Genomic DNA, 15895 nt, shown 5'->3' with positions numbered 1-15895 from the left:
TAGAGCCAAAGTCGAGAGCCAGAGGGGGTAGTCGTCCAATTCGCGTCAATACCTGAGGAGTCACTGAGAGAGTAGTCAAATGCTTCCATACAGAGACTATGTCGAGCGACGAGTGATGGGAAGCACAGGCATAATAAAGCTGGGCAGGCCAATGGGAAAAGGGGGCAGGCCTGGAGGACTGCAAGGAGTCCTCCCTGATAGGAGGGAGGTGTTACAGCCCAGCTGAGTGTAATCATTGATTTGCATGGAACTGTGTGATGCTTGGGGGCGACGCCTCACTGCAGGAGCAGTGGTTAAAAGTGCTCTGTTAGGCGTGTGCTCTGTAAGCTGGGAATGCATGCACATAACGTCTGGGGCTGGCGTGCGTGTAGGTGTGCGTGCAGGAGGGCGTGGGCGCGCCCGGCGCTGAGCAGAGGAATCGCCAAGGGGAGTGATCCCGCGACGGCGGCAGGGGCGAGGAGCCGTGGAGGCCGGTAAGGCAGGATTGTCTTGTGTGTCCAGGGGCTCCCTGCGGAGAGGGAGTGCTCTGTGTGGGAAGCGAGGAGAACGCCGATTCCTGACATCTATATATATATATAAAACTGAAACTGTTGTTTGTGAGTCCCTGTAGACAATTTCATTGGTCCGTCGGTCCGCCCGCCCTCCCACGGCTCTCATTGGCTGATGTGTCCCTCCCCCTGTGTGTCCCGCGCACCCCCCACGTCTCGCCCTCCCCCCCCCCCCCACGTCTCGCCCTCCCCCCCCCCCACGTCTCTCATTGGCCGGTGTGCTCTAACCCACTGTTCCACTCACACACCACACTCATACCGCTTCAGACTCTCACCCCCCTGAGCTTCCTCATACTGTGTGAGCCAACCCTGCGTATTCCATTCATAACACACCACACTGACACAGCCTGAAATGCTCACCCCTGGAGACGCTGACCACGGCACAGAACAAAGTAAGTACAACACTCCCCCCTCTCACCCCTCCGGCCTTGCACCCCCCCCCCCTATCACCCCTCCGCACTTGCCACCGCATCGCCCTTGCCCCGTTCCCCCTTCTCTCACCCCTCCGCCCTTACCCCACGCTGCCCTTGCCGCCGTGGGACCTCATAAACGACGGTGCTGACCACACACTCCTGTCACCACTACGAACACTTGCCTCCGCCCTTGCCGCCGTCCTCCGCACTTAGCCCACTCTTCCCGCGCTCACTACCGCATGGCACCACTGGCAGAGCAAGCGACGGGGGTAGGGCTCCAGGGGGAGAGTGTACACGGGAGGAGCGGGGCATGAGGACCGCCCCTACATGGCGGCATGGCGCCGGAGGGAAAGTGTGCACGGTTAGGAGCTGGGGGGAGGTAGCGGCACAGGAGGCGGCTGCGCGGGTCCACTGTTCTCCACACCCCGCGGGTCCGGGGGGAGGGAAGGGGGGGCCGACCGCCGACCGGGGTTAGGTGGCTGAATGGCCACGCGCCGCCGCCGGGAACATTTAAGGGACCGGGGGGGGCACCCAGTCACTGGCAACCTACCCACCCACTCACTGGCAACACACCCACCAGTCACTGGCAACCCACCCCACCCAGTCACTGGCAGCCCAAAGTCACTGGCAGCCCACCCACCCCACCCAGTCACTGGCAGCCCACCCAGTCCCTGGCAACACACCCAACCCACCCCACCCAGTCACTGGCAGCCCACCCACCCCACCCAGTCACTGGCCACCCACCCCACCCAGTCACTGGCAACCGACCCACCGCTCCTTCACACCCATACCCAGTCTCTCCCACCCACCCAGTCTCTCCCGTCTAACCCCAGTCCCGTCTAACTCCAGGGTCTCCCACCCACCCAGTCTCTCACCCACCAACCCAGTCACTGCCTGCCCACCCACCCCTCCCAGTCACTGCCTGCCCACCCACCCCTCCCAGTCACTGCCTGCAGACCCACACCCAGTCTCTCCCACCCACCCAGTCTCGACCCACCCAGTCTCTAAGTCTCTCCCACCCAGTCACTCCCACGCACCAAGTCACTCCCTCCCACCCACGCACAAAATCACTCCCACCCACGCACAAAATCACTACCACCCACGTAACAAATCACTCCCACCCACCCACGCAACAAGTCACTGCCACACAGTCACTGCCTCCCACTCTGAAGGGGGGGGAATCACTACCCTACCGCCAGCCCCCCCACTGAGCCACCGCCGCTGAGCCCTGAAGGGGGGAGGTGGACATGTGACGGGGTGGGGCGCACCGGCCCCTGACCAAGGGGGGAACATTGGAGCTGTGAAGGGGGGGGGGGGGAATGGAGCTGTGAAAGGGGGGTGGTTCAGACATCTGAACGTGGGGTGGGGGGGGTGAACCCAGCTGTGAAGGGTGGGAGCGGAGAGAGAGGGGGAGCAGAAAAATTAAATCCCGGGCAACGCCGAGTATATCAGCTAGTATTAAATATAGGTTATCATGGCATGAGATCTCTTCTGAAGAATAACATATAGATTTTCAAAACAGTTGTAATTAGACGGACGCAGTAAGGCCAAACCCTTCACGTTTATGATGTGGCAAAGGACAGATATCCATTTCTTTGTAGCTCAAATTTAGGCGCAAGCCAATCAAAAAATAGTATCGTTAGAGTCGGCAAACTCGCCTGAACCTATTTGATGCATGATATTCCAAGAATTAAAGTAATAAAATTATGAGATAGACGTTTAAATGTTCCAAGACCGTTTCTTTTTTTTATTTCTCCCCCAAGTCGTAAATGCAGCTAGTACTGATTTACGACTTGGGTGGGGTCTTGTGTGTTTCAATGCAAGAAGGTCTGGCAGAAATGTTGGCATGTTTGAGTAGAAAATTAGACTTGAACAGAGGTGTGTTTTTGGATCAAAACACGTGAATTCTCCTCCAGGGACACCTTTGGGAAGAACCTATGACATGGTAACGAACTGTATAGAGATTTCTGTTCATGTTTTATCCTTTTTAATTTAAGAAACTAGTCTGCATTTATTATAACTGTGTATGTTCCTGTAATCTCTTTCTGTAACCTAAGCACGGTATTTTTATATATTAAAAGTAATACAATGGGATGATAGTAATACAATGGGATGATGTTTTTGCAGGGAAAAATGTAGAAGATAAATGGGCAGTCTTTAAAACATTGTTAGAAAAGCACACTTATCAGTGTATACCCTTGGGTAAAAAGTATAAAATAAATAAGTCAAAACCAATGTGGCTAAATAAACAGGTAGGGGAGGAAATGGACAAGAAGAGGAAGGCGTTTAGATTCTTGAAGTCAGAAGGGACATTGACATCGTATCAGAATTATAAGGAATGTAACAAAAATTGCATAAGGGCAATCAAATTAGCAAAAATGGAGAATGAAAAAAGGATTGCAATAGAAAGTAAGGTCAACCCTAAAAAGTTCTTTAAGTACCGTAATAACAAAAAAATGAGAAAAGAAAATATAGGACCCTTTCAGTGTGAGATGGGTAGGAAGATTATTGGAGATAAGGAAAAAGCTGAGGTATTAAACAAATTATTTGCCTCTGTGTTTACCAGGGAAGAATCACGTTCAATAGTAGTGCCGCAGGAGGAAGCCACAACCTCCATATTAATGAACAATTGGTTAACTGAGGAAGAAGTTCATAAGCGACTTGAAAAAATTAAAGTTAATAAGGCACCTGGCCCCGATGGCATACATCCAAGAGTTCTCAAGGAGTTAAGCTTAGTAATAGCAAAACCATTATATTTAATATTCAAGGACTCCATTTCCACAGGCTCAGTACCACAAGATTGGCGTAAAGCAGATGTGGTGCCTATATTTAAAAAGGGAGCTAGATCACAACCGGGAAATTACAGACCTGTAAGCCTGACTTCAATAGTAGGGAAATTACTTGAAGGTTTAATACGGGATAATATTCAGGAATACCTAATGGAAAATAAAATTATTAGTAATAGTCAGCATGGATTTATGAAGGATAGATCTTGCCAAACTAACCTTATTTGTTTCTTTGAGGAGGTAAGTAGGAATCTACTGTAGACCAGGGTAATGCTGTTGATGTGGTCTACTTCGATTTTGCAAAGGCTTTTGATACGGTTTCACACAAGAGGTTGGTGTACAAAATAAAGAACGTTGGACTCAGTAATAATATATGCACCTGGATTGAAAACTGGTTAAAGGACAGACAACAGAGGGTTGTCATAAATGGAACTTTTTCAGGTTGGGCTAAAGTCGTGAGTGGAGTACCTCAGGGATCGGTACTGGGACCCCTGCGTTTTAACTTGTTTATTAATGACCTTGAGGTTGGATTGAGAGCAAAGTCTCCATCTTTGCTGATGATACTAAATTGTGTAAGGTAATAGAATCAGAGCAGGATGTAATTTCTCTTCAGATGGACTTAGAGAGACTGGAAACGTGGGCAGGTAAATGGCAGATGAGGTTTAATACAGATAAATGTAAGGTTATGCATTTGGGATACAAGAATAAAAAGGCGACTTACAAATTATAGAGATATATTGGGGGAATCCTTGATGGAGAAGGATTTAGGAGTGCTCTTAGACAGCAGGCTTAGCAATAGTGCCCAATGTCATGCAGTACTGCTGCGGCCAAGTTTATTCGAGCATTTGCCCGTTCTTGGCCGCAGCAGTAGCCTGGCGCGCGCCCGAGTGTGACGGGCGCGCGCCGAAGCAGCAGAAGAGCGCCCTCCGATCGGGGCGCTCTCGCTACCGGGTCCGCCGGGTCCCCCGGAACCCCCTGCCGCCGTCCCGCAGATCGCGGGACACCAGGGCTCCCTCGGGGAGCCCTGGACGCGCGTGCAGGGGGCGCAGGCTCCCGAAGACGCGTGACCGCGCGTCTATGACGCGCGGCACGCCGATGGGCAGCCACAAGCAAGCCGGGAAATATCCCGGCTTGCGGTACCGGCCACACTTTAATAAAGTGTGTCGGTAGTGTAGCTGCAAAGGCAAACAAGATCTTATCTTGCATCAAACGGGCAATGGATGGAAAGGAAGTAAACATAATTATGCCCCTTTACAAAGCATTAGTAAGACCACACCTTGAATATGGAGTACAATTTTGGGCACCAATCCTAAGAAAAGACATTATGGAACTAGAGAGAGTGCAGAGAAGAGCCACCAAATTAATAAAGGGGATGGACATTCTAACTTATGAGGAGAAGCTAGCTAAATTAGATTTATTTACATTAGAAAAGAGGCGTCTAAGAGGGGATATGATAACTATATACAAATATATTCAGGGACAATACAAGGAGCTTTCAAAAGAACTATTCATCCCACGAGCAGTACAAAGGACTCTGGGCCATCCCTTAAGGTTGGAGGAAAGGAAATTTCACCAGCAACAAAGGAAAGGGTTCTTTACAGTTAGGGCAGTTAAAATGTGGAATTCATTACCCATGGAGACTGTGATGGCAGATACAATAGATTTGTTCAAAAAAAAGGTTGGACATCTTTTTAGATGGAAAAGGCATACAGGGATATACCAAATAAGTATACATGGGAAGGATGTTGATCCAGGGATTAATCCGATTGCCAATTCTTGGAGTCAGGAAGGAATTAATTTTTCCCCTTAATGGGGTTTTTTGTTTGCCTTCCTCTGGATCAATAAGTATAGATAGATATAGGATAAAGTATCTGTTGTCTAAATTTAGCATAGGTTGAACTTGATGGATGGAAGTCTTTTTTCAACCTCATCTACTATGTAACTATGTAACTATGTAAAACAAATCTTTAATAAGTAATGCTTTGGGCTCTGAATGAACTGTTTGCATGCTTTGTATAAAGTTCGTTACCTATACTCCTGTGGTGAAACAAATGATACCTGGGAAATATGTAGATACATTTTTACATATGCAAATTAATATTTCCCAGGCATCTTGGGTAACATCCTAGGTTACATTTGTCTCACTGCGTGGAATCTAGTTTTATCTGTTTGTAGGTATATAAGCAAAGGCAGCTGTTTTGTCCCCTGGGATAGATCAGTGGAGCAGAGTTTATTAATTGGCTATTTAGCTCCTTCCCTTCCAGAGCAGCCAGCCATCCATATCAATGCCGGGAATGGGTTAAAGCTTTTCCTCTGTGGAGATAAGAGATACCGCAATGGGATATGGGGCAGAAGAGGATAAGATGCAGACTATCACATCACAGATATCGAGGGTTCAGGAGAGAAGAATTTTTCAGACCTGATTAATCAAGGGGCATGCAAAGAAATATTTCACTGCAAGTGTTGTGGATGCACGGAACCGCCTCCAAGAAGAGGTTGTGGAAGTTGATGCAGAATTTTGCAATGACTTTGGACATACACAAATGATTCATAGATGAGAAAAGCCAGGGATCATGGCAGATAGGACAATGGAGAGACTGGGTGAGCCAAGTGGTCTTCCAGAGTTAAATGTTTTTGTGCTTCTCATTTTCAGATCGATGCTTTGACTTGTGTTTCATTTAATGAACTAACCCGTAAATATAGGGGAGCTCTTGAAATCTCACAGCACCCTTCATTTACGTGTAAAATGCATGAAATAGAGACCCTTTGTGGTTTGGTAATCTGTGCACACACTATTACCATTTATGAAGACCTCCTATTTGTTTATTAAAAGATATTACAATCTGCACTTGTCCCCTGCTACTGCTGCTTGGCAGTACATAATCGAGACAAGCGGTTTGCAAGTTCCCATGTGATTCCCAGTTATGTCACTAAGTGTCAGTGTTGCTATACCTCTCACTCGCATTAAACAAGTTTCCTGAAGCGTGAGGTTGGGATAGCAACATCCGTTAAGAAAACCCCTCTCTCTTAGCTCAGTCTGAATGGGTACAGTGTGCGTTTGGCTTTGATTTCTGAAATTGTGTGATCTCTGGGCTTCCGAGATACAAGGCCTGTTCTTCCCACGCATGCCCCTAGTAACCGAGGTCCCTAGATTCTTGTTGTTAACCTTTACATTATATGCTGAGCTGGTCTCCAGTGTGGAAAAGTAAAGACAGAGAGGGGTCAGTAACACATTTTCGTAGCGAGACGTCTTTAAGAAGAAAAAAAACAGTGGAATGAATCAATGGGGGGGGGTGAGATTACTCAGTTCCGATGTGTGCTATCCCATCACAATCCTGCATCACAGTTAATGGCCGTTAACATGCGATCGTGGTTCAATAAACCATTCAGTTGTTAGTCAATCCCGGCCAAGGTAGTTTGTACTCTGGTTTGTGCCTTTACTCAGGAAAAAAGTAATTTCCTAAACATTACAGTAAAACTGTAATATACAGTACTGTATGTATAATTTTATTTATATAGCAGGCACAGTGTTTTACAAAATAACAATACAGGGAAACCAAAGTATAAACAATGGGGATATGAGCAGCAAGTAAATATAACACAAGGCAAAGGGACACCTTGCCCGGAAAAGTGCCGGTGTAGTGTTCCTTGCCTATTACCGCTGAAGGGTGAAGATGTAGTTGTACTTCAAAACAATGCATAGATCGTCTGTTGTTGTTTTCAGACCCTGACCAGTTCACACGTGTACAATACAGGTAAAGTTAAGGTCCACAATGAAACCTTCCTAAAGCAAAATTCACAGTGGTTGCTATATTTTACAGTCCCTGTGAAAGCTATTTTATACCAGTATTTTTCTAGATTTGACAGTGTGACTGGGATACAAAATAAACACTTATTTACTGTTATTTTAATTGTGATAAATTCTTGTGAAGAATAAAAAGATCTTTGGGACTTTGATGTTGTTTCCCGCATCTTGGCTCTTGCTCTCGTGAGGTTAAGTACTGTTAAAAGCTTCCCACATTTTGCTTCCTCGCTGCACAAATTTGCTGATCGTTTGCAATTTCCCATCTGCTGCAAATGCAAAAACCGGCAATAAAAAGATAGAGTTGTATATTTCAGTAACTGAATTACCTCCTGGATTTCCTTCTCGGTGCAGTGTAAAAGCAACGCTGTGGAAACCTCACTTTCCCCCCATTATTTACTCCAGTTGATCAGTTCCCCCATTGGTATTTACGGTTGCTTCATCAAACGCTGAATCCATTAAAAGCATCATATAAATCTAGATCAAGGGTGTTATCCACTCCGGGATAGAGAATGCGGAAGCAGAAAAAGTAATTTACAGATGATAAATATTACAGATTTTATATATTTTACTGTAAGACTCAAGGGCTTCATGCACATTGTACAAGTAAAAGTTAACACTAGTGCATTGTTCTAACGCATAATAGCTGCTGCTTATGTCAAGAAGTGACATCAGCAGCTGCAATATGGCTTCCCTCTTGTACAGAAGAATATTGCACCTGAGGACGAGGGATCCCCGAAACGTTGTGCGTTTGCAACCTGCAAATAAAACAGTTCATCATGCTACTGTATAATGTCTGGTGTTATACTTTATTAGACTAGTGTGGCAAGAAGATATCCAGCTCTTGTACAGAAGATCAAGAAAAATTATTTTATCTAATCTCATTTTCCTAAACCAATATCATAATACTGGCTTGCTCAAACGTCTCAGGCATTCTGGCAGCGAAGAGGTTATATCAGTGACACAAGCACTGCTGTCATACAGAGGTAGCCGGATTTAACTACCTCTGTGCCGTAGCAAATAAATTTGCTCCGGCCTTCAAGTTGCCCAGCCTTCTCGGACCACAGTTTGTTGGGGAAGTTGGAGTGTGTCAAACCATGGTCAATAGAAACTGGGCTACATCTGTATCTTGTGCACCATTAAACATGTCAGCGTTATTAGGTCAAGTTGTTACTATGTGGGATTGACCCTTTAACCCATAAAACAGGTCACAGTCTAGGTCATTTTGCTTCTACTTGGGAGGGACCCTTTAAGCCATTAAACATGTCATTAACATTGTCACTTTGGTCCTAAGTATGATGTAGGATCGAAGTGGTTACAATAGAATGGCCCTTTAACCAGTCTATTGTAGCCCAGTTGTCTGGACTACAATAACATTCTACGTCCTTTGAAATGCAGGACAGCAAGGATTACAGATGAGGCTTGGCCCGTTTGTTACATACTCTTGTTTTGCCAGAGCAGGTGCCTCTTGTACGCCTCTCATATATCAAGCACTGGGAGAGCTGTCAGCAAATAGCTGAGCCTGTCACCCACTCACTTATCCAACCAGCTGCTTGAAATACTCCATTCGTCCACAAATCTCAGGGGAGTCCAACCTGCATTTTCATTTCAAATACACCGTTTATCTTCAGTTTTATAAAGGTTAATGGGAATAGCTGCGTCTGCCTCTTGTGTAACAAGGTGGGGGGGGGGGGCTCTAACTTATTGGAAAGCGGTCTCGTGAAGACTGTATCATTATTTAGGTGTGTGGTTCCTATGAGACACCTCATAACTAAATTCAAATAACTGCAGTTTAGAATCGTTGCGGCATCCGTACTTAATTTAGGTCGGATCCCTGAAGTAAGGAGCAATGCAGCTTAAAAAGTACAGATAAACAATGTAGAGATCATAATATGACTAGTTGTTTCCATACAAGTGCATTTTACCATCAAATTGTGGGGGCGGGGTGGAGGAGTGGACTGCACCTTTATTAAAGGCAGTTGAAGATGGGTTTTTCTACCTCCGTCAATAATTCCACGGATCGGTTCTTGTTCCAATACTTATTCAGAGATAATAGAAAGCAATCTGCATCATATATATCTTTACAGGCATTCTCAGTTATGGGTGGAGAATTGCAATTTCCGTTGGTATCATTTCAGGCATAGTTATCAGTAGTTATCATTTCAATACATACAGACAAAACGTTTATACCTCATCCACGGACAGCTGGACCTCCCCAAATGTAGGCTTGCCTCAATTTCAACAGTCTTTCTCCAGCTATGCTCTTATCAGTATGTTCGTTCAAACCTGCTATCTCCGATCCTGTCATCCCCTACATTCTCTTACCATCTCATTATTTTCTATAGCCCCTTTGTATTATTATGACTATTTAGGTTCTAGCTATGGTGCTGTATGAATAGAGACAATATTGCGTCCCTGTGGTTCAAGTTTGAAATCCTCCCATCTCCAGCAGTGACATAAAAAAATCTTCATACAACAACACACACAAATGGGCTGCATGGAGCCCCACTATTTATTTTATTTGGAAGCCTAGTACCACTACTTTTAATGTATAAACGCTTTGTTGAAAAGTGTGTTGCTCCAATGTTTAACTGGTTCAACTTCAGAGAATCTGTATGGTTTATTTATTTTTTTATGTTATATTTCAAACCAAAAATGACAAGTTATTTTACCCTAAAGGGCTTTTTCCATATGGCCAAAAATTCTCATTGACCTGAATTGAGATCAGCCTTTTCCTAGCTTAATGAATAAGTGCCTAGGACATAGCTCTTCAACTGGTGGCCCTTGGGCTATGCAGCTTATATCAATAGATTGTAAGCTCTTCGGAGCAGGGCATTTTTATGTCTGAAGCACTTATTCCCATGTTCTGTTATTTGTAGTATTTGTTATTTATGTGATTGTCACGTGTATTACTACTGTGAAGCGCTATGTATCTTAATGGTGCTATATAAATAAAGACATACATACAATATAAGGCCGTAGGAGTATTCGGCCACATGGGAGCTTATTAAATAAGCTCTTCAATGTGTTTGTATAACTTTTATTCGATTTTATTTTAAACAGTTGTCAACATACTTTAAACATACATACATCAAGAGAAAAAGAGAAAAAAAACAGCAGCCGTAAACAGTGTGCCAGCGTGGAAATACAGTGAACTATTTAGCAAGTGCTATAACTTATATTTTCTAGTGTGTATTCAATATAGGGTGTAGAAAGAGATATTAATTTAACTAACAGAATGTGTGTATAACCAATCACACTGAAATATAAAACAATCAAAAGTTCAAACTAGTTCTTTGGGAGAAAGTGAAGTGATGGAAAAGAGCCAATTGCTGCTTCTGAAGTGTTTTTTTGCCAAACACAGGAATATCTAAAAAATAAAATAAAAAGAGAAGCGCAAGCTCCATAGCGTAACACAATGTGGCCAGGGTCCACTTTCGGCCCTTACCTCCCGATGCGGCTGCGACTGGCAGCGGAGGCTTGGGAGATTGCGGGGAGGGCTGCAGTGGTGTGTGAGCCGGAGCTCTGCGGTGGAGCAAATGCCCAGGGCGTCACCATCGTGCATGCGCAGTCAACATTGCGCTTGCGCGGATAGGTCCCCGCTGCAGCGGCCATTGCACAGAGACGCACGCATGCGCAGTAGGGGTATAGGAGCGGCAGCCATGTTAGGCAAAGCCCCACAGGAGAACTACAGTCCCCAGCAGCCCCATGGGCTTTTAGATCAGGTGCTACACAACAGCCAATCGCGCGTCCGGATTCCCCTGCAAGCAGAGAGATACATTTGGCATGCAGAGGAGACCACGCCAGTCGGAGCTAGGACAAGAAGAGGGTAGGGTGTGTCTGCAGGGTGTCTGTGGCCCCTGCACTAGTCCAGAGACCCCATAGGCCCCAGCTAGGCCCCGATTCCCCTGTAAAGTTTGTGGCTGCTACAGGGACAGGCCCTTAGACAGGGACACTGCCCCATTTAGCATTCATAGTATCAGGGACACAGAAGGACGCCACGCAGTGTTTGTGACCTGTGGTCTGGGACCATACCACCAACGGCTACAGACTGAAAGTGGGACCCTCCAGCTGGATTCCACCCCACGTGGAGGCAGAACTCATCGCTGTCGACGATAGCTTGGGACAGGGTGGCCCCTTGTCTTCAGTCGGCGCTACCGGGTGTTGGTGCACCCGGCAGGTATCATCACATCACCAAGTGCACCAACAATAACACTTTAGTTGTAGGCAGCGCTGTCGCACACATTGGGGTGGTTGGCTCTTGTGGACACCAGGTTGGTTGGGTGCCCATGGGCACCTCAGTACTTTGGGGGGTTATCCCATCAGGGTGTGGGCATTGTATTGGAGGGCACTGTGGGGTTACGGTCGTGTGTGGCGTATTTGGTGTGGGTGTTACATTGTTATTCCTATTATTTTCTGCATGCAGTAAACTGCTATCTATACCAGTGTGTGTATTCTTGCATTGGGTCCTGTGACGGGGTTATCCAACATAGTTAGGATCCCACATGGGTGGAGGCGCTGTCACCAGACGGATCAGGTACACCCCAGGCTCCCAGCAGCGGAGGTTCAGGCCTCCTGTGAGCCACCGGTAATGCAACACACATACCCAGTAGCCGCCATATCTCCCATAGGGTGGGGGAAACTGCGCTACAACAGTAAAAAAAAGATTTAATAAAATAAATGGAGAAAGTCACCAAGACTTGCACTCCCAAGGGAAACATGGTAACTCGCATTTGATAGAAAATCTCTGCTTGACGTCATACATACATGTATACTTACTAGATTTCCAGAAGGAAACCTGCTAAATATTGGAGCAGTATATTTTTGCCTTGATGTAACCCTTGGACTCTGCTCTTGCTAATTTCTTTGTAGTTGCTTTGGCAGCTAAGTGCTGTATTTTCCACTTGTACGTTTTGACAATGTACATATCTATTGTATAGATGTTATAAATGCTTTCAAAAAGTTGAAAAATATTAGTCTTTACATGTATCTAAAATGACATTGCAATAAAGTGGCCTTTCTACTTCTACATGTTTTCTAATTTGACCCCTTTGGCAAAGTAGTTGACGAGTCCTGCTATAAGACTATATGTGGTGAGAAGCTTTTGATACATAATTAACAAAGTGAATAGAAGGCGACAGGCATCATTCATTCATGTTCTTGTCCTCTTACCATATTACAAAGGGAGGTAAAGCATAAGAAAGGATGTTCTTTTGGTTCCTGGAATAGAGGATACAGTTTCTGCTGCCTGGCTTTTTCCTCTGGTTTAATGGATGTTTCATGCCTTTCCTGCCCGCAGGGAGTTGGTTCACTTGCTGATACACCTCGGAGAGGCACTGCATCACGCCAAGCTCCGGTTCATCCTCGTCATTCCTCCTGCAGTAGCACCCGGGTAAGTAAAACCATAAATCCCTGAAGTCGTTGGACACCCTGCGGCGTCCGCTCATCGATGAATATTGCGGTTCTGGAAGCAAAAAGAGTAATTTCTGCTAAATGTGCGCTATTTTTCACATTTGTCTAAATCAAATGTGAGAAACGGGCTACCCACTTCACTAGGGAGAGGCTTAGCAATTATTTACCGCTCTCTCTAGCAGCAAGGGGGCATGATAAGATATCTTGTATTTTTAGTGCAGGTTTTTTTACTTACTGTAGACCACCAAACTAGACCTTTTTCCTACAAATGTGCATCAGATGTTACAGATGGAGAGGGCTTGCGCAGAAGAGCTTACAATCCGAGTGATGTATCTGTTTGTATGTGTCCTGTGTAACGTAGTGTGGCACAGTGAGCATGTGCTGCAATGTATCTAGTACCAATGGACAGCAGAGTTCTTCTGTACGCCAAAATTACATTTCATTTTTACTAGTCAAGGCCTTGAGCTATTCGTGGCAGTGCCTGTTTGCAAAGTTACTACGTTGTGTTACGTGGCTGTGAGCACTTTTTCCATTATGTATGTAACTGAGCGGGACTGCACTTTTAACTCACAATATAATATGACATTGCTCCGAAAGCTGTTATTGTTTAGCGGGTGACAAAGAAATATGTGTGATGTACATAACCAACCTCTCCCCCTGATAACCAACCCACGCATCAGCTGAATTTATCAGTAAAAAGCCTATAAAAGCTTCTGACCCAGAACTGCTTACCCTGCTCTCCTGGTGCCTCTTAATTATGCTACCCTTACATTTCCCCTCCAGGCAGTTGGTAACAGTCTGAAATTCCATTACTCTGCTTTTTCCCATTAAATAGCAGCACACCATATTTTCCCCTGGCCTTTTTGGTTTACCCTTAAAGCCCTTACATGGCAGAGAGGCCTGCAAAGTATGTATATACTGCAATTGCTTCCCTGCTATTTTAACCCCCCCCTTGCAAAGCAATATGTTGCAGGCTGCCCTGTTTTCTTTGTTCTTCAAGAGATGGGTTACTATCAAATAGTTACCCATTTTGGTGTTTCTCGTAGCATTTTGTTGGGGGGGGGCTGAGGTCACGAGTCCTCATTTTTAGGTGGCTTCAGTAACGTTTTATATGTTGCTGTGTCGCAGCAGTTGGAAGTGGATGCTTACTATTACTAAATTTGGCAGTATGCTGATATTCAGTGATGGGGGGAGGCGAGAAAAGTTGCATCTTTAATGATCCCAAAAGGGAATTACTTTAGCATACCGTTCTTGAAAGGGCTGTCTGAAGTTTAGAAACAGCGTGTTTTAGCAGTGAATATTTTTGGGATACACAGAGTTTTTTTGATGTTCTTTATGCTTATAGGGGTCCGTGTTAAAATGAATCTGAAGCAAAAGGTGACATTTGGTGTGTATTTGCATTTGTCATTTCCCAGAATCCCTGGTTGCATTGGTTGGTGCGTATTTGCATTTGTAATTTCCCAGAATCCCAGGTTGCATTGGAAGCACTTTATGCTAGGAGACAATGGTGAAAAGCAGAGTTGCTGGCCTGTCAGACAGACATGTGAATAAACACGTGGTATTTTTATTTGCTTCATGTTCTTTCAAATCTTTCCTTAGGTAGGTACAGTACGAGACTTTTCTATTCTACCTTTTCAGGGCATTTCCAAGCTGCTAAACATATCTTAAAGCAGCAATTCCACCTAGGCGATTTTCTTTTCTTCTTTTTTTCCAACTAACTTATTTTGCAGTATACAGCTCAACCCCCTTATAACGCTGTGCTTGGGGTCCAAAGAATCACATCGCGTTATAAGCAGATCGCGTTAGAAATAATGTACAATTGTATGCATTGTACAATAAAGTATTTAAGATATCAATAATCGTGTTGTAAAGTATTCATAAATACGAAAATTGGGAGCCACCCTTGCATCGCGTTATAAGCAGATTCGCGTTGTAACGGATCGCGCTATAACGGGGTTGAGCTGTATTTTATGAGATACAGGAAAAGAAACAGTGGGAAGCAGATGTGATAACACACATTAAAATATGTAGCATATCATTCATTGTTGTATTATGCAATGAAAAGGGAGAAGATGAGGGAAGAAAGTAAACCAATTATATATAGTGAGTAAGAAAGGAGGTGCTTAACTCCACACATGCGGCTCTGCGAAGATCCCCCGCAGGAGTGTCAGACTGACTCAAGCGCACACTATAACAGAGTCCTTGTGCTATTCATTACAATAAGGTTATTGGCGCCGGGTCCCACCCTGCCTTTGTTACCATCCACGGCCCCCGTATCGCAGAGAATTTGTGAGACACTTTTTTCTCTCAAGAAAGCTGTGATTTTTTCCATTAGAGAGCACATACCATAACCTCCGTTTAATTATAATAATGTCAGGTACTGACTGTTTGTTCCAAAGGGCCACAATGCAGTACCTGGTTGCCAGGACGATCTGTGTTGCTAGTTTAGGCTGCGGCCACGCTGCCGCTGAGAACACTCATGCTTGAGAGCGGTGATGTTACTAACTGTCCAAGCATGAGCGATCGGCTGTCCTGCATCATTTTGTGAGCGGGTGGGGGCATGTCATTGGGTGGATCAGGGCTATTTCTGTGTGTAGTGTGTTTTTGTGTGTGTGTGACTGTGTGCTGTGTGCATTGACTGCTGCTGAGCGCGTTACAAAATCAATTTCATCTGTCTCCCCAAGCGCCGAGCTTGGGAGAGAGTATGTGGCCGTGCACGAACGTGCGTGAGGCCGTGCAGATTTACCTTCATTGAAGTAAACGCGAAAAGTGCCAAGCGCGCTCAGCGGCAGCGTGGACGCAGCCTTATCCGTGTTTTTATGGAAGTTTGGTGGAGATCTTCTTTACAAGGCAAACCATGGGTCAGGAGCGAGAGTCGTGCCTAACAATGTGCTGATCAGGGTGAAGATTTGCCTCCATATTGGTGAAATCAGC

At 45.3% G+C, this 15895-nt stretch overlaps 1 protein-coding gene across 4 annotated transcripts in view; it reads left to right on the top strand.

Moving 5' to 3' along the window:
• Positions 1 to 15895, top strand: part of CHID1 (chitinase domain containing 1) — a 217249-nt gene that overhangs the window by 56886 nt on the left and 144468 nt on the right. For 3 of the 4 annotated variants that reach the window (XM_075566851.1, XM_075566848.1, XM_075566849.1), the window contains exon 9: positions 12849 to 12941. The exons of the other annotated variant lie outside the window; for it this stretch is intronic. In XM_075566851.1, the coding sequence (XP_075422966.1) occupies positions 12849 to 12941 (93 nt within the window). The remainder of the gene's footprint in view (positions 1 to 12848; positions 12942 to 15895) is intronic. 4 annotated transcript variants of the gene reach the window in all.

The sequence above is a fragment of the Ascaphus truei genome, chromosome 12 (assembly GCF_040206685.1).
Source record: "Ascaphus truei isolate aAscTru1 chromosome 12, aAscTru1.hap1, whole genome shotgun sequence".
Taxonomy (NCBI): Eukaryota; Metazoa; Chordata; class Amphibia; order Anura; family Ascaphidae; genus Ascaphus; species Ascaphus truei.
The sequence above is the reverse complement of the archived record's forward strand: the minus strand, read 5'-3'. Positions and strand labels throughout refer to the sequence as shown.